General features: G+C 38.2%; 2 protein-coding genes across 2 annotated transcripts; both read right to left on the bottom strand.

Moving 5' to 3' along the window:
• Nucleotides 1-179: 179 nt before the first annotated feature.
• On the bottom strand, nt 180-2,043 carry LOC146319145 (claudin-3-like). The gene has a single exon (XM_084729753.1). It carries the CDS (start codon nt 1,884-1,886, stop codon nt 1,236-1,238), a length of 651 nt encoding a protein of 216 aa, XP_084585879.1. The 5' UTR covers nt 1,887-2,043; the 3' UTR covers nt 180-1,235.
• A 6,521-nt stretch (nt 2,044-8,564) lies between these two features.
• On the bottom strand, nt 8,565-10,013 carry LOC146319146 (claudin-4-like). The gene has a single exon (XM_084729752.1). It carries the CDS (start codon nt 9,656-9,658, stop codon nt 8,987-8,989), a length of 672 nt encoding a protein of 223 aa, XP_084585878.1. The 5' UTR covers nt 9,659-10,013; the 3' UTR covers nt 8,565-8,986.
• Nucleotides 10,014-14,286: the final 4,273 nt, after the last annotated feature.

Raw genomic sequence — 14,286 nt, forward strand, 5'->3', positions numbered from 1 at the left:
CTTTTTAAACAATTTGATTTGGACTGACCCTTGTTTGTTTTGGTAGCACATGCTTTGTGATGCTGCTCCTGGTGAAACGATCTTTCCTGAAGAAGAATAGAGGGGGAAAAAACAACCACCATTCTTATAATATAACTTCTATTGAAATTTTCGACATATTTGCAATTCAAGCACTGATATACAACATGTTACAAACATTTTATTTCATGAATCAGCTCTTTTAACAACACCACAGTGACAAAATGTGTTAAACTTTGAAGACAAATTCTTTATTTTAAAGAGACATCGTGGAATATTTCATTTATACACACAAAACTAACATCCTACCATCCAGTCATGTTTTCTCTGGGTGTCACACACATGCACACACACATTAAAGAGGTCCTTTGGCTCTTTGTTTGACATACAGAGGAGCATAAAAGGCTGTTGTTTCTCATATAAAAGATACAAAAATGTTTGAAACTAAGACACAATACAAATCAATTTTGAAACACAATGGAGTATATGGTTTTTAAATACATTACAAAAACATTTTTAGAGCAGAAATATAAAATAAACTCACACATAAAAGGTTGTGTGCCGACTGAAACAGTCTCTTCTATGTCCTCAAACAGTGAAACTTTGAGGACGAAGATAGAGTTGTTACCCGGGGCTGTATCCATCTTTAGTTTCAGTCTCAGCAGAAACTCTCCTAAGCAAATATTACATGCAAAGCACACACACACACACACACACACGCAAGCATGGACGCACACACGCACACACACACACACACACACACACACACAACAATCAGACAACCAAATCCATGTAAAATGAGAGCAGACTCTTCCTTGTCATTGTCAGTGAAATGACAGACAACGTTTTAACTGAGTCTCAGTGAAACCCGACACTAGCCGACCAACAGCTAATGATAGAGACACAAGCAGGTGTTTTCACGCTCACATAATGCCACAAAAGATTTAGTATAAATACAACATTTACACAGACATTTCAAAAGAAATGGAAAACACGCTGAAAATGAGAGCCTCTTAAAAAGACACACCTGCTGGATTGTAGCGGAGCAAAAGGCACTAAAATTAAATGTAAATGAGTATCTTAAGCAAAGCAGAATGATCAATATTTATCTTCATCTCGGAGTCTTTTCATGGGCTTCACCCTGTGGTTTCAGACAGCAAAAAACAACACAAAAACACTAATGTGCAACAAACATTTTCAACAAAACTTTTATATAATCAAACGTAGTCCTTCCTGTCATAGCCTCCACCTCCGCTGGTGCTGCGTGGGGCGGAATACGCCATTCGTGGTGGCTTGTACTTCTTCTCTTTTGGCGGGCAGCTGCTGCACAGCATGGCGCCACCAATGAGGAGCAGGGCGGCCGCTCCCCAGCCGATGTAGAGCGACGCTCCAAGCTCCCTCCTCTGCGCGTTGGTCAGGATGGGGTTGTAGAAATCCCGAATGACAACGCTGGCGGTCCAGGAGACGGGGATGAGCACCAAAAGCCCTCCGAGGACGAAGAAGATCCCAGCGATGATCATCACTTTGGCCTTGGATGGCTCATCTTCGATGCAGTTGGTGCACTTGGCGCCGACGATGGAGATCATGACCCCCAGCACGCCGAGTATGATGGCGATGATCATCATCGCTCTGGAGGCCTGAAGCTCTTGAGGCAATGCGAGCAGCGAGTCATAGACCTTGCACTGCATCTGGCCCGTGCTCTGGGTGACACAGTTCATCCACAGACCCTCCCAGATGGTCTGAGCTGTGATGATGTTGGCACCGATGAAGGCCGTTACCTTCCACATAGGCAGGGCACATGTCACAATTGCAATGATAAATCCAATGACGCCAAGGGCGATGCCCACGATCTCCATGCCCATCGACATGTTGCCTTTTTGTCTGATGACACAATAAAACTTAAAAAGTGAGTCCCAACAAACTAAAACCCAGTGAAGAGTCTCCTCCTGTGGTGTTCAGGTGTCCTCTGAAGAGTGTGAGCACCTGTAGGAGGGTGTGATGTAGCTCTATGAGATGCTGCCACGGAAACAAGAGATCCTTTATACCTCTGGGGAGCAAGGAGGAGTCCCATGGTGATGATGTCAGCCAGCAGGAGGCCGTCTTCATGAAAAAAAAACCAAAAAAACACCACCAGTGCACATACAGTGGAGGAGGGGAGCTGGAGGCAGGCCGGGTGAGGAGGGATGTGATGGAGGGAGGGTGTGTCTCTCTCTGCTTTTGTATGTGTGTGTGTGTGTGGTTGGTGGGGGTTGGTCACTGGTAAGATGGCTGCCTCTTGACTACCATAAAAAACACTTCACTTCACACAGGAGCACTTCACCTGTATTTACATTCTACCTGATGTAGGTGTTTCAACTGTGAAGATTAAATCTATGCTGTAGTAAAAAATTAAATAAAGAAGGTCATTAAATGAGATCAGTCAAGAAAAAACATTTATTCTCTTTTCTTTTCTTTTTTTTTCTTTGTCTGGGTTGCACCAAAAGATTAAAGATTAAACGAGATTAAATCATGGTTTAACTTTGTTGGTGCTTGTTGCACTTAGCTTTGGAAATATATTAAAGAAGAAAGAACAAATTTAAACCTCTCTTTTCACTGCCATTGCAAAGGGTTTTGTTTGTTGGACTCTAAACCGAGATGTAATTTAATTATGCGGCACCAAAACTTTAAAATTACACTTGGGAAGGTTCAGCTTTTAAAATGACTGCCCTTTTTTAGAAGGATTGAGCAAAGTTAAGGGACAGACTCAATCCATCTGAATTTTATCACTCCAGCTGAAAATTCAGCCATCAGAATTTTTGTTTCACTTTTTAGCTGGCTAGCAAACCACATCCACACTTTTGTTTGCTTTTTTTTTTTTTTTTAGCTATCTGATTAGAACGATTAATAGATTAAATAAATATGTATTTGTACAGATTACAGATTACAGAGAGTTAAGGAGAAGTGAGTAACGAAACAAGAAGTATGTAGCTCCTGAAACATAAATGCTGACTTGCATACAGGCAGTGATGGAGAACAGAGAAGCAGCTTTTGCTTCTGGCTACTTAGAGAACTTGTTGAGAGTAAGCATAGAAACACAAACACACACACACCGGTGCAAAGACACACACAGGCTATAAGTGCTGTCCTTCTGATACTGTTGGTCTTCTGTTACTTCCTGGTTCCAGTTGTGTGATTCGGTGTTAGGAAAACAATCCCAAAGCTCAGATGGAAACCGGAATAACTGCACCCAGAGTAAATATGAGCAGAGAGAAAACATAATAGGGCGATTCTCAGACACCTTGAGCACACAGACAGCGTGATCTTCTCAGTATCGGTTAAACACTTACTCTGACCAAACAATTCACAGAAATACACGTCGTGGATTATACCGTATAACAGAAGAAATATTTATGTATATATCTTTCTGTTGCTTACTGTATTATTTGAACCTTGTAGAGGACAAATTAAAAATCCATATTCTATATTTCTATACTCAGAAAATCAAGATTTTGTTGTTCAGAAATAATGTTCAACAATATTTTTTATTTAGATTTAAATCATAATACCAAAAGAAATGCAAGAGTATGCAAATGTATATTGTCTGTCCACAATCACACATCCACACAGACATTTCAAATAAAACACCAGAATGAAATAATAGGGAAATAATAATAAAAAAATGTAAATAAATGTAAAAATTAAAGAATATAATAATATGAAAATGCATAATAACATTTTCTTTTCAGTCGGTAATATGTTTCATTTTCCAAGGGCATAAATGAATTCAAATATAAACAAACTCTTTGTGCTATCTTTTAACAATATATATAAACCTCTTCAGCCCAAGACATGTCAACAAGTCCCCTTTTGGTCCAGAAGTAATCTTAAAATAAAATAGCACATTTGTTCTTAAAAGTAAAATGAATGCAAACACTTAGACTTTAAGGGGAATAAGTTTTTGTGAATGGGTTAAACCTGAGTAAAGACAATAAACTCATATTGACATTCTTTATATGATATGTGCATATTTTTTTAATAATTAGCAGCAAAATTTCCTGGAATAATCTTTGTAATTTGGTACTAATTGTAGGGAAATTGGAATATTTCTTGAAAAATTAAAGCTCAGTTAAATTAAATAATCATTCAATATTAATTTAATCAATTTTTTAGTCTTTAACTTTACTCTCCATGTATGTTCAAATGGCTTTTTTCTTTTTGAAAGATTTTGGAAACTCACCCTTAAAACTAAATCTCAAAGGCTTAAAATGTTGATATACTGTATTTCAGGGCACTTCTCATCACCGATCAATGAAAGACCGATCCGGTGCTTTTGTTACACACACAAACACCTTTAAAAATGTCCTCACATCATGCGTGTGGAGCCCAAAACAGCTCTCACTAAGATGTAAAAATAACAACAACACACGAACACAAACCAGAGGGCGGAGGCTCCGTTTGTCGTAACGCTGTGAGCATCTTTATCAGACAGTTTCTTGTGTTTATGTAACAACATCAGTTGATGCATCACAGGTGAGATAACAGCCATGACCTGTATGCTACCTGTATCACACACACCTGTGCTGACCAGCTGCCTGTGTTACCAAAACAAGTGTAGAAAGAGAAATCATGACGTTCTTGTCGTGTGTTTCAATTATGATGTCAGCAGTGGTGGAAAGTAACTAAGTATATTTACTACTGTACTTAAAGCAGAGTTTAGGGGTATTTTAGTTGATTATATCCATTTACAGCTGCCTTATACTTCACTACACTTTAGAAAGAAATATTGTCTCACTCAATTTGATAACTTACTTATGAATGATGATGTTTTAATGGTTTAAATAAGATGAGACTTTACCTCACAAGCTACCCAGCAGAAAATAAAGTGATTAAAATCAGCTCACACTTACAAGCTGCAACCTGGGCCATTGAGCATAATGAGTACTTTTCCTTTTCACTCATATTTTGATATATTATATTTTGAAGCGAATACTTTTGCATTTTTGCTGTAATTGCAGGACTTGCTTATAACAGACTATTTCTGTAGTGTTGCCACTTTTACTTAAACATGCTACAAGGAGTTTTTAACTGGTTATGAAACAGCCTCAATTTAAGTCTAATGACTCTATATGACCTACATAAGTAAATGTAGGGGTGAAAGTAACTAATTACAAATACTCAAATAACTGTAATTAAGCAGTTTTTGGTGGTACTTGTACTTTTATGAGTAGATTTTCAAGTCTGTATTTCTACTTGTACTTAAGTCTTCATTTCGTCATGTAATCTATTTACTTTCGAAGTCATAGTTGAGTACGGAGTACAATTTGAATTAATATTCAAACCTTTCATCTGCATTTTTGTAGCCAATCAGCAAACATTTTGAGTAAGGATGTTAATGATAAATCATTAATCAATTAATTGCCATTAAGAATTTACCCAATTAGAAATGTATTCACTGATGTTTAAATGAGACCATTATTCAGTAGATCTGTTATTTCTATATAGTTATTTTAATGCCTGCCACTTTATGGCATAAGACTGTGTTTACATCAAAGTTACAATGAGTAATTAGATTTTTCTTGAGATAATTTCATTTTTGATGTTATATTTTGTGGTTATAATAGTGGAAACACTACTGCTTTTGTCCACAGGGGGCCGCAAAAATTAACACGATATCAAAGATTCTTGTAGCTACTTAAACACTTTGATGCACAAGCTATCCAGACCCCTTCTCATGCACAACATGGGTCAGACAACATGGGTTTTTCTTTGACAGATCTTTTGAAATAAATTTATTTAAAATCATTTTAAATTAAGAATTATTTCTTGGATTTTGACAGACTTTTGTTCAGGGCTTTCCAGAGGGGCTGAAATAGGTCATGTGAACTAAAGGTCTTGGCTGCTCTTCTGTGTCTGAGCACACCTGCTGGAACACAGAGGGACAATTTGACTATTCAAAACAGGAAAAAGTTGGTATCTGTGGTTTAGGCACTTGGTCAGACAAAAACAGAAGACACTTCTCTTCCTATTTGATTTCTGTGCACCAGAATCCAAAACAAAATCATCCGTCACATGCAGCTCTGACATATGTGAGCAAGATGTCACTAACTTTTTAATGCAGCAACTACATTTTCTTTAAATGCTGCAACAAATAAATAACAAACAGATGAAATTGTTCTCACATTGTCTTAAACATACTGTTTATTATCATTTATATAGAATCAAAACCACAATCTGTACGTATCTTATGAGTCTTTTCTATTTATTTATTATTTGACTTATGGGGATTTATTGGCAGAATATGTCAGAAGTGGAATATACAGTTTCCCTGAATAGGCAACCCAGACACTGCCTCTGGATGAAGCCTTTTGTGTTTCGTGGCCACCGCAGGTTCTCCTTCACACTTGGAAGGGGATCATGTGACAGAATGGTACTCAGCTGGTTGCAGTCTACAACCTTACCACCAGATGTCACTAAATCCCACACACTGGTCCTGTCACTGTGAAAGACAAGCTATTTGTTTTACCTTAAAAAAAAAAGTTAGTGCTCAGGCTGCCTTGAGATTTAAAGTTGACTGAATTTAACAAGACAGGTTGAGGTAATTTTGTAATATTTTTGTAATAATAATGAAATAATCTTGAATTTAATTCAGTTGTACCTGCAAAAACATGTTCAATAAGCTTAAGATATTAAGTTGAACCAACAACTCTTCAGTCACGCTGACAAGCATTATTTAATTTCCTTTTACACTGGCTCAGATTGATTGATCAATTCATCATTTCACACGAAGAACTTCCAGCTGCTGCTGTTTCTGTTGGAGTCACTTTGTTCCTGCACTGACATGAAGAAAATATGTGAAACAGATTGAAAGAATTCAACACTAACTTTCATTGTGGTTCACAGTTTTCATTATTGTGAAAACAGGCAACCATGACTCATATATATTTTCTTCAAGCTACAAAAAACAAGGGTCTCAGAAGAGTTTTAACTGTCAGACAATGCATGCTGGGAAGAAACCTTATTCAATGAGTTGATTCAAATCTGTGCAGTACATTCATTCAACTCAAGACTTCAAGTTAGAAGAACTCATTTTTATAAGTGTTCTGAAAACTTCTAGAAAATACATCTGAATTTCTAGAAGTTTCCAGGATAAGAAATTTTTAATTCAACTTAAAGAAATTTTAAGTAACTAGGATGAATTAGGCCCACTTAATGTTTCACAGTGAAAATATTTATTAATTTATGGTGTATTATTATTTGCTATTTCAATCATTTCAGTAGATTTAAAAGCAAACCGTTAACATTCATGAAATCACATACACTTTAATAAAAGTCCAATTTCTCTCATTTTTGGTAAACACATACAATATTACAACAACAAAAAAATTAACATAGAGACATATTTATATAAAAGCATCAACCTCTGTAGAAAATGTACAGCCACATAATGTGCAGTGAATGTGATCTATATATTATATAAACTACATCTTCCCGTCATTGTTTTTCCAGTCCACTCCGCCATGTTGACCTTGATTTGGAGCCCAGTGTGAGCTCCATTTTGCGTGGCTGTACAATGTGACAGCCTCTGTCTCTATTTTGTAATCATAGCAAGAAAATACTATTAGCAAGTAAAATTAATATTCTCGAGAAAAAAAAGCCATTTAAAACTCGGCACACCCACAACAGTGTCACTCATCAGCACAGTGAGCATTCACAATGTAAATGTTATAAGCACAAATAATAAATATATATGGGATAAAATCTCCTGACTGAACTGACAGAACAGACCAAATGTTTTAACTTTGCTCACCATATTTGGCTTTATCTTCTTAAATTTGATCTTATCCCCTGCTTGCTTTAAGACCAATGGCAATTGTAAACAGGACCATCAAACTTTTGTACAGAGCATCCACATCTACTTTTCAAAAAGAAGAAGAAGAAAAAAAAACATATTTACAAGCATATATAGTCCTAAATACCCACAAAACCCCCACACACTTGGTTCGGCTCTCTTACCATTTTCTAGCGAACAACTGGTCCCAATTAAACCAAGTTATTATTGTTTAGCGACGTTTCTGTACATGTTTCCTGAAAATATACAAAGAAGCATGCAGGATACATGTTCAAATAGTGATACAGTGGAAACGTCTTAAAATGATCACAGTTACAGTGATAAACCACTTATGGGGGTCGAAAAGCTTGGGGCACAATCATTCCTAAATGTTTTTTAAATAATTCATTTGTTCATTTGTTCATTTTGGGTCTTTCCATACATTTAACCATATGTAAAATAGCTTTAAAATGGCAGTAGTTTTATGCATTTTATGTCCCAAATGAGCCAAAGAAAACCACTGTAGCTATATATTATTTACAGTACTATAGCTACAGTATTACAGTGTTTTTGAATTATACACAGTACAATAATTTAATTTGTACAGGAATTTGAAATAGCACTATATCTTGAAACAGTCAATAAAATTCAGCTAACAGCAAACTTGTTTGTTTCATTTCTTTATGTTGATTTATTACATTGCTTTTTTAAATACTCAATTCTCATTGGTCAATTACAGACAATTCTAATTATATCTAGAGGAGCAATAAAATAATTTTTTAAATCACAATAATCATTATTGAATTAATATTTTGTGTCATTTTTGAATTTCTTTTAGTAAGTGGCCATGTAATGAGCAAGATAATGTACAGTAGGTGGGTCATTATTTCAAAATAATGATTCAATACCACTCATGTCGGGATCCTACATTATCCTGTCAGGGTATATTTTGTAATAATGACCCACTCACTGTACATTATCCCTTACTTAATTAATAAACAAATGTTAATTTAATGGTAATCTGCCTGAGAAATAAAGAGAAAAATTACAAAATTTGGTTAGAAGAGCTGTCCACTTGTATTGATCAATTTGACCTGGAAAGACGTGATCACCATAAGAGGTTTCCACTGTAGTATTCTTCCTGATGTCTCCGGACTTTGCTCACACGTAGTCCCTCCTGTTGTACGAGCTTTGAGCAGTTGACCTTGGTGCTGCGGAGTACGCTATACGACTCTGGGGATGCACGCTGTACCTCAATTGTTTCTCTTCCTGTGGAGGGCAGCTGCAGCAGAGGATGCTACCCCCAATGAGCAGCAGGGCCGCGGCGGCCCAGCCCACATACAGCGCCGCTCCGATCTCCATCTTCTGCCCAGCGAGGATGATCGGACTGTAGAACTCCACGATGATGGTATGCGCTGACCAGGAAACGGGCACCAGCTGGGCCAGAGCTGCTGCGATGAACGCCCCTCCCGAGGAGGCCATCACCCTGGCTTTAACCCCGTCGTCGTCAATGCAGTTGGTGCACTTTGCTCCCACCGTAGCGATGAGGAGAGCAATTAACCCTACAATGATGCCGACGACGGTGAGCGCCCTGGCGGCCTGCAGGTCCTGAGGTAGAGCCAGCATGGAGTCGTAGACCTTACACTGCATCTGGCCCGTGCTCTGGAACACACAGTTCATCCACAGGCCTTCCCAGTATACCTGAGCTGTCACAATGTTGGCGCCAATGAAGGCGGAGACCCTCCACATGGGCAAAGCGCAGCTGAGCACACTCAGCACCCAGCCAAGCACTGACAGAGTGACACCAGTCAGTTCAAGTCCAAAAGACACCATCGTGAACCCCTCTGTGGATCAAAAGTTCACAAATTTTTCCTCTTCGCTCCTCTACTGAATTTTCTCTTTGCTTCCCTTTTCCGTTTTAATTTTCCAGCAAATATATGAAGGCCTTCTTAATGTTTTCTACTCTTTGTGATCCTTCTGCCCAACAGGTGTGCCTCCTCCTCCTCCTCTTCTTCTTGCTGAATCCAGAAGTGTTGATCTGTCTCGGTGTACCTCCTCCACAGACTCTCTGCTGCGTGTGAGTGCCCGCTCAGGCGCTGCTTTCCTGGTTTCTGCCTGTCGTAAGAAGGAGTCGATGAACCTTAACAGTCTATCGTTTTATTATGAAGTGGTCAGGCCCTCCTAAGAGATGACATCACTCACTACACCAAGCCAATCAGGTGAGTCCTGGGCATTGGCCTCATTTACCACCTGGGTGTGTTGGTGCTGGTTTGTGTGCTTTTTCAAATGAGGAGTATTTTTATGGTTTAACCTTTTGCCCATGGTAGCTATGGGTGTGTTTGCTTTATTGCTGTCAGGAGGTAATGAGTGGCCAAGTCAGAGCTTGTTATGTGGTTGATAGGTGACCACATGAGACTGTAACGGGTGTCCAAACATATATTCTAACAGGTGTGTGTGTGTTTGCAGAGGGTGGCATTATGTTTTAGGGACACAGTGGCAGAGAAAAGGGGAACTTCAGCACCTGGTAAATTGTTGTAGGCTTTTTCTATCTGCCTGTCTATATTTTCTGTTATTTTCAGTTTTGTTTTGTTGTTCCATGTTTTTATGGCCTCGACTACAACATGACGACAGTTTTTATAGAGGAAACTTGTACCATCTTCACTGGGTTACACAGTCTGTAAGTGATCATAAAATAAAATTTGAGTTAATGAAAAACTAGTAATGCTAAGAATATATTTAACAGTTGTGTATCTATGGCTTCTGTCAAACAACAATACTCTTTTCAGCTTTGAAGAACTGATTAAACGGTTCATGTCTGTGCCCGCCATGTTCAATGTCATGAAGTAATATGTCACCCAGTGCAATGGTGTGTCTTTTGATTATGTTTGTAATTGAATTTGGACAACAAAGGAGGTTTCTGGCACTGAGGAGTAATCCATATCAGGCGTCAGATTCACAGACAATACTTCCAGTAACAGTTGGATTAGTTGTTCTAAAAATATTGAACAGGGGTTCCCAAATGTTCCCTTACTCAAAGGTCCACATCTGATTTATGTTCAAGATCAGGGGTCTGAGGGGCGCCCCTATAGCTCAGTCGGTAGGGTGTGTGCACCATGTATTGAGGCTGTTAGTCCTCTGCAGCGGCTGCCGGTTCGGATCCTGCCTGTGGCTCATTTGCTGCGTGTCATCCCCTGTCTCTTCACCCCCCTTTCCTGTCATACCTTCAGCTGTCACTGTCAATAAAGGCAAAAATGCCCAAAAAATAACCTTTAAAAAAAAAAAAAAAAAAAAAAAAAAGATCAGGGGTCTGAAATAAATGGCGTTAACAAAATTACATTTAATCAGTTAACTTACAACTTTAAGCAACGTAGCAGCAAGCAATTAATTATTTAATATTACATAACAGACAGTCCATTTATTTCTGAAATTCTCCCGACTACAGTTACAAACATCATAGTGACAACAGAGCTGATTTAGGAGCTCACAGCAAATTCTCTGTGTAACTTTGATGCCTGAACTTGGCAGCAACAACAGACCACACTCTGTCCAGTAGTTAACGTCACATGACAGTGTTTTCAACAATTAACCCACATTCATCGAGGAACAGGATTGATCATTCATAGCGTAGCAGCTACACTGTCTATTAACATCACTAACAATGTAATGATTAATATAAGATTGTCCTGACTGTCACCAGACTCCCCTTTTAAACATTTTAACATTAGACTTTCTTTGATCAGCCAGCATCTACTGGAATCAAAGCATAACACCAGCAAACAACAAAAATGCTAACCAAAATATAAGACAGATCATGCAGAAATGTGTTTGGTTCCCAGTCTGCATGTTGGACTATTATCTAACAGAGCAGGGTGAACATAACATTTTTCTAAGACGTATACTGAGCGAGGTGTCTCACACGAGCTAACTAACGGTTCCTCTGAAGTCTTAGATGACTAGAAATTAGATAATGGTGACACAGATTCCGGTTTCTCGCTCAAACATGAATGAGTCTGTCAGTGTGGGTTCATGTGCCGTATGTCTACACAGATTTGTACAGTTCCACTATCAGACTCTGACACATTTTTATCTTGTATACGTGTCCACATTATCACACTTCAATAATAGTCTAACATGTCCGCTAAAGAATGGCTAACCCAGTAACCACGATAAGATAAAGCCTGATAAAAGGTAATTCATTGAGATTATCTTGGTATTAAGGAAGGAAACAAACAATCGACCAACAATTCAAATCATATCTGACAGTCAATACTATCAAATTCTTTGTTTACATGCTTAAACAAGAAATATTTGATATGAGCTGCTGCTTCATAGAAGTACTGCAGCCTGTTCTCCTGCAAGCTGTGTTATGAAGTGACAAAGATACAGCCCTGATATACAGTATTATTGTCTTATAACATTTTTTAGAGCAAGCTTTTTTTTTTATTTGGACACAGCAAAGGTAGCATTCATTTGGAGTTTTGTTTAATCACTATCTGACAAGTCCAATAAACACTCTGCTTTTACCTCTTTTAGTTTCCACCATCTCCTGAGGGAATTATCTGGCTCTTTAGCTGCTATATACTCCACTATTTTTTCCAGCTTTGTCTGTTGCTGTTTGTAAAGACACATTTAAAGTTGGTCCAGTCAGCTGGTGGCAACGCACCCATTATCACCAGGACCCTGTTTCAGAAAGTAGGTTTAATGAAAATTCTGAGTTTGCTGAGCCTGAGATAAGTTGACCTCTGGGTTTGTTACTGTGGTAACTGACAAACAAACTCGCAGCTTCTCTCTGTCTTCTCCCCTCCTGCAGAACCTGAAGCAGCTGTCTGACACACTTGTGTTTTCATAAAGTCACTTTGATGCATTATTCTGCAGTTCAAATTTTTCTAAACATGATATCCTGGTCAGATATTAGTTTGTTGCCCCAGCACTGTCTCTGATGAGCGCTTTTATGATCGATCATTGATGTAAGAACAGAGACAGTGATCTGAGGATTCCTCTTCAGCTCAGAATAAAATCCATACATCGTCCTTCTTTATAACTCTCTGACTCTGTGGACATGAAGGCATCTGTCAGCTACTTTCCCTGCACTGAAGCATTTAGCGCACATTACTGTAGTAATCACTGTTTAAATAAAGATAAATCTGCACGCCTTAGACACATTAATAAGACACTGATCAATAAACAATCATTTGTCAGTTTGAATGCACTGATAAAACATTCCTATCATTATTTATCAGACGGAGATGATGTGAATATACGAGCGAGGATGATTGTGGTACAGCTGACAAACAACTTTAGGATTTTAAAACTGGACTTATTGTAGTTTAAAAGTGAATTTTGATTATCAGCTGCATTTGTCTTAATGTATTTTGACAGCATCTTAGGCTGAAACATTTACACATGTTGACATATATAACGCTGTTGAGGAAGACGTTTAATTTAAATTTACAGCCAGTGTGACGCCTGCAAAATCATTACTGCTGGACCAGACTCTGAATTTATAATCAGAGGTCCATAAACTGTGTCTTATCTATTGGATCCATATTTTCACCTTCAGTAGTTGGCATCTGCATTTTGTCCATATCAGGTAAGAGCTGCTGAATATATTTAAAAATCAAATGTCACATACAGTTGGATTCCTGACCTTTATCATCCATTAATTATATCGGGTAAATGATGAATGAATAAAATACAGTGGTGTTAAGTTCTCCACTCCTGTTAAGTTAAGATGAATGTCATGGTCTGCATTGACACACATTCATATTCCTACCTCCACTGGATTAAGAAGGACACTCTGTCTTTTGTTTAACTTTTGCCACAGTTAATCTGTCATTAGACCAACTTCAAAACAACTTGAACTGCTGAACAAATTGGATATGCAGGCAGTAATTCAGTCTGTCTGGATAATAATTTGTTGTAAAATACCCCTTTACCCTCTTTAGAGCATGGGGAGCCTGGATTCATTGCTGAACATGAAGCCTACTTCCATGTTACTGAAACTCGTCTCTTATAAATACCGTAACTCCACAGATATTTTTCCATGGAAGTAGATTTATGCAATCGGTGGAGTTTCACTGAACGGGTGTATCTCTCACAAGAGCTGATAAGTGAGTTTCAGTTAGCAGAAGGATTATACATTTCCGTTGTTATTTCCTTGTGTGCGTTGGTGTATTTGTAAGAGTGTGAGCTCTTCCTCCTCCAGCTGCAGAGAAAAACACACAAATGATCTATCATCAAACCCAACTGGGCGTGTGGACATGGTATTTCAGCAGAGTCTTTGAATAACAGGTTTATCTATTTGGTTACGTGCCAAGGGAAGTTCAGATAACATCCATGCATGGGTCTGCAACTACTGCCAACATCACAGTAACCTAAAAACAGGAGGGAAGACAGTAATAAAAATATCCTTCCAGAGTGGAATTACTGGAAGCACTGGAAGAGCTGTAAAAATCTTAAGC

Source organism: Lutjanus erythropterus, chromosome 11, assembly GCF_056507025.1.
Source record: "Lutjanus erythropterus isolate fLutEry1 chromosome 11, fLutEry1.hap2, whole genome shotgun sequence".
In the NCBI taxonomy this organism is placed as follows: Eukaryota; Metazoa; Chordata; class Actinopteri; order Lutjaniformes; family Lutjanidae; genus Lutjanus; species Lutjanus erythropterus.

What these genes read in the sequence shown, in the direction of transcription:
- LOC146319146 (XM_084729752.1), bottom strand. Translation starts at nt 9,658, where the DNA reads ATGGTGTCTTTTGGACTTGAACTGACTGGTGTCACTCTGTCAGTGCTT.
- LOC146319145 (XM_084729753.1), bottom strand. Translation starts at nt 1,886, where the DNA reads ATGTCGATGGGCATGGAGATCGTGGGCATCGCCCTTGGCGTCATTGGA.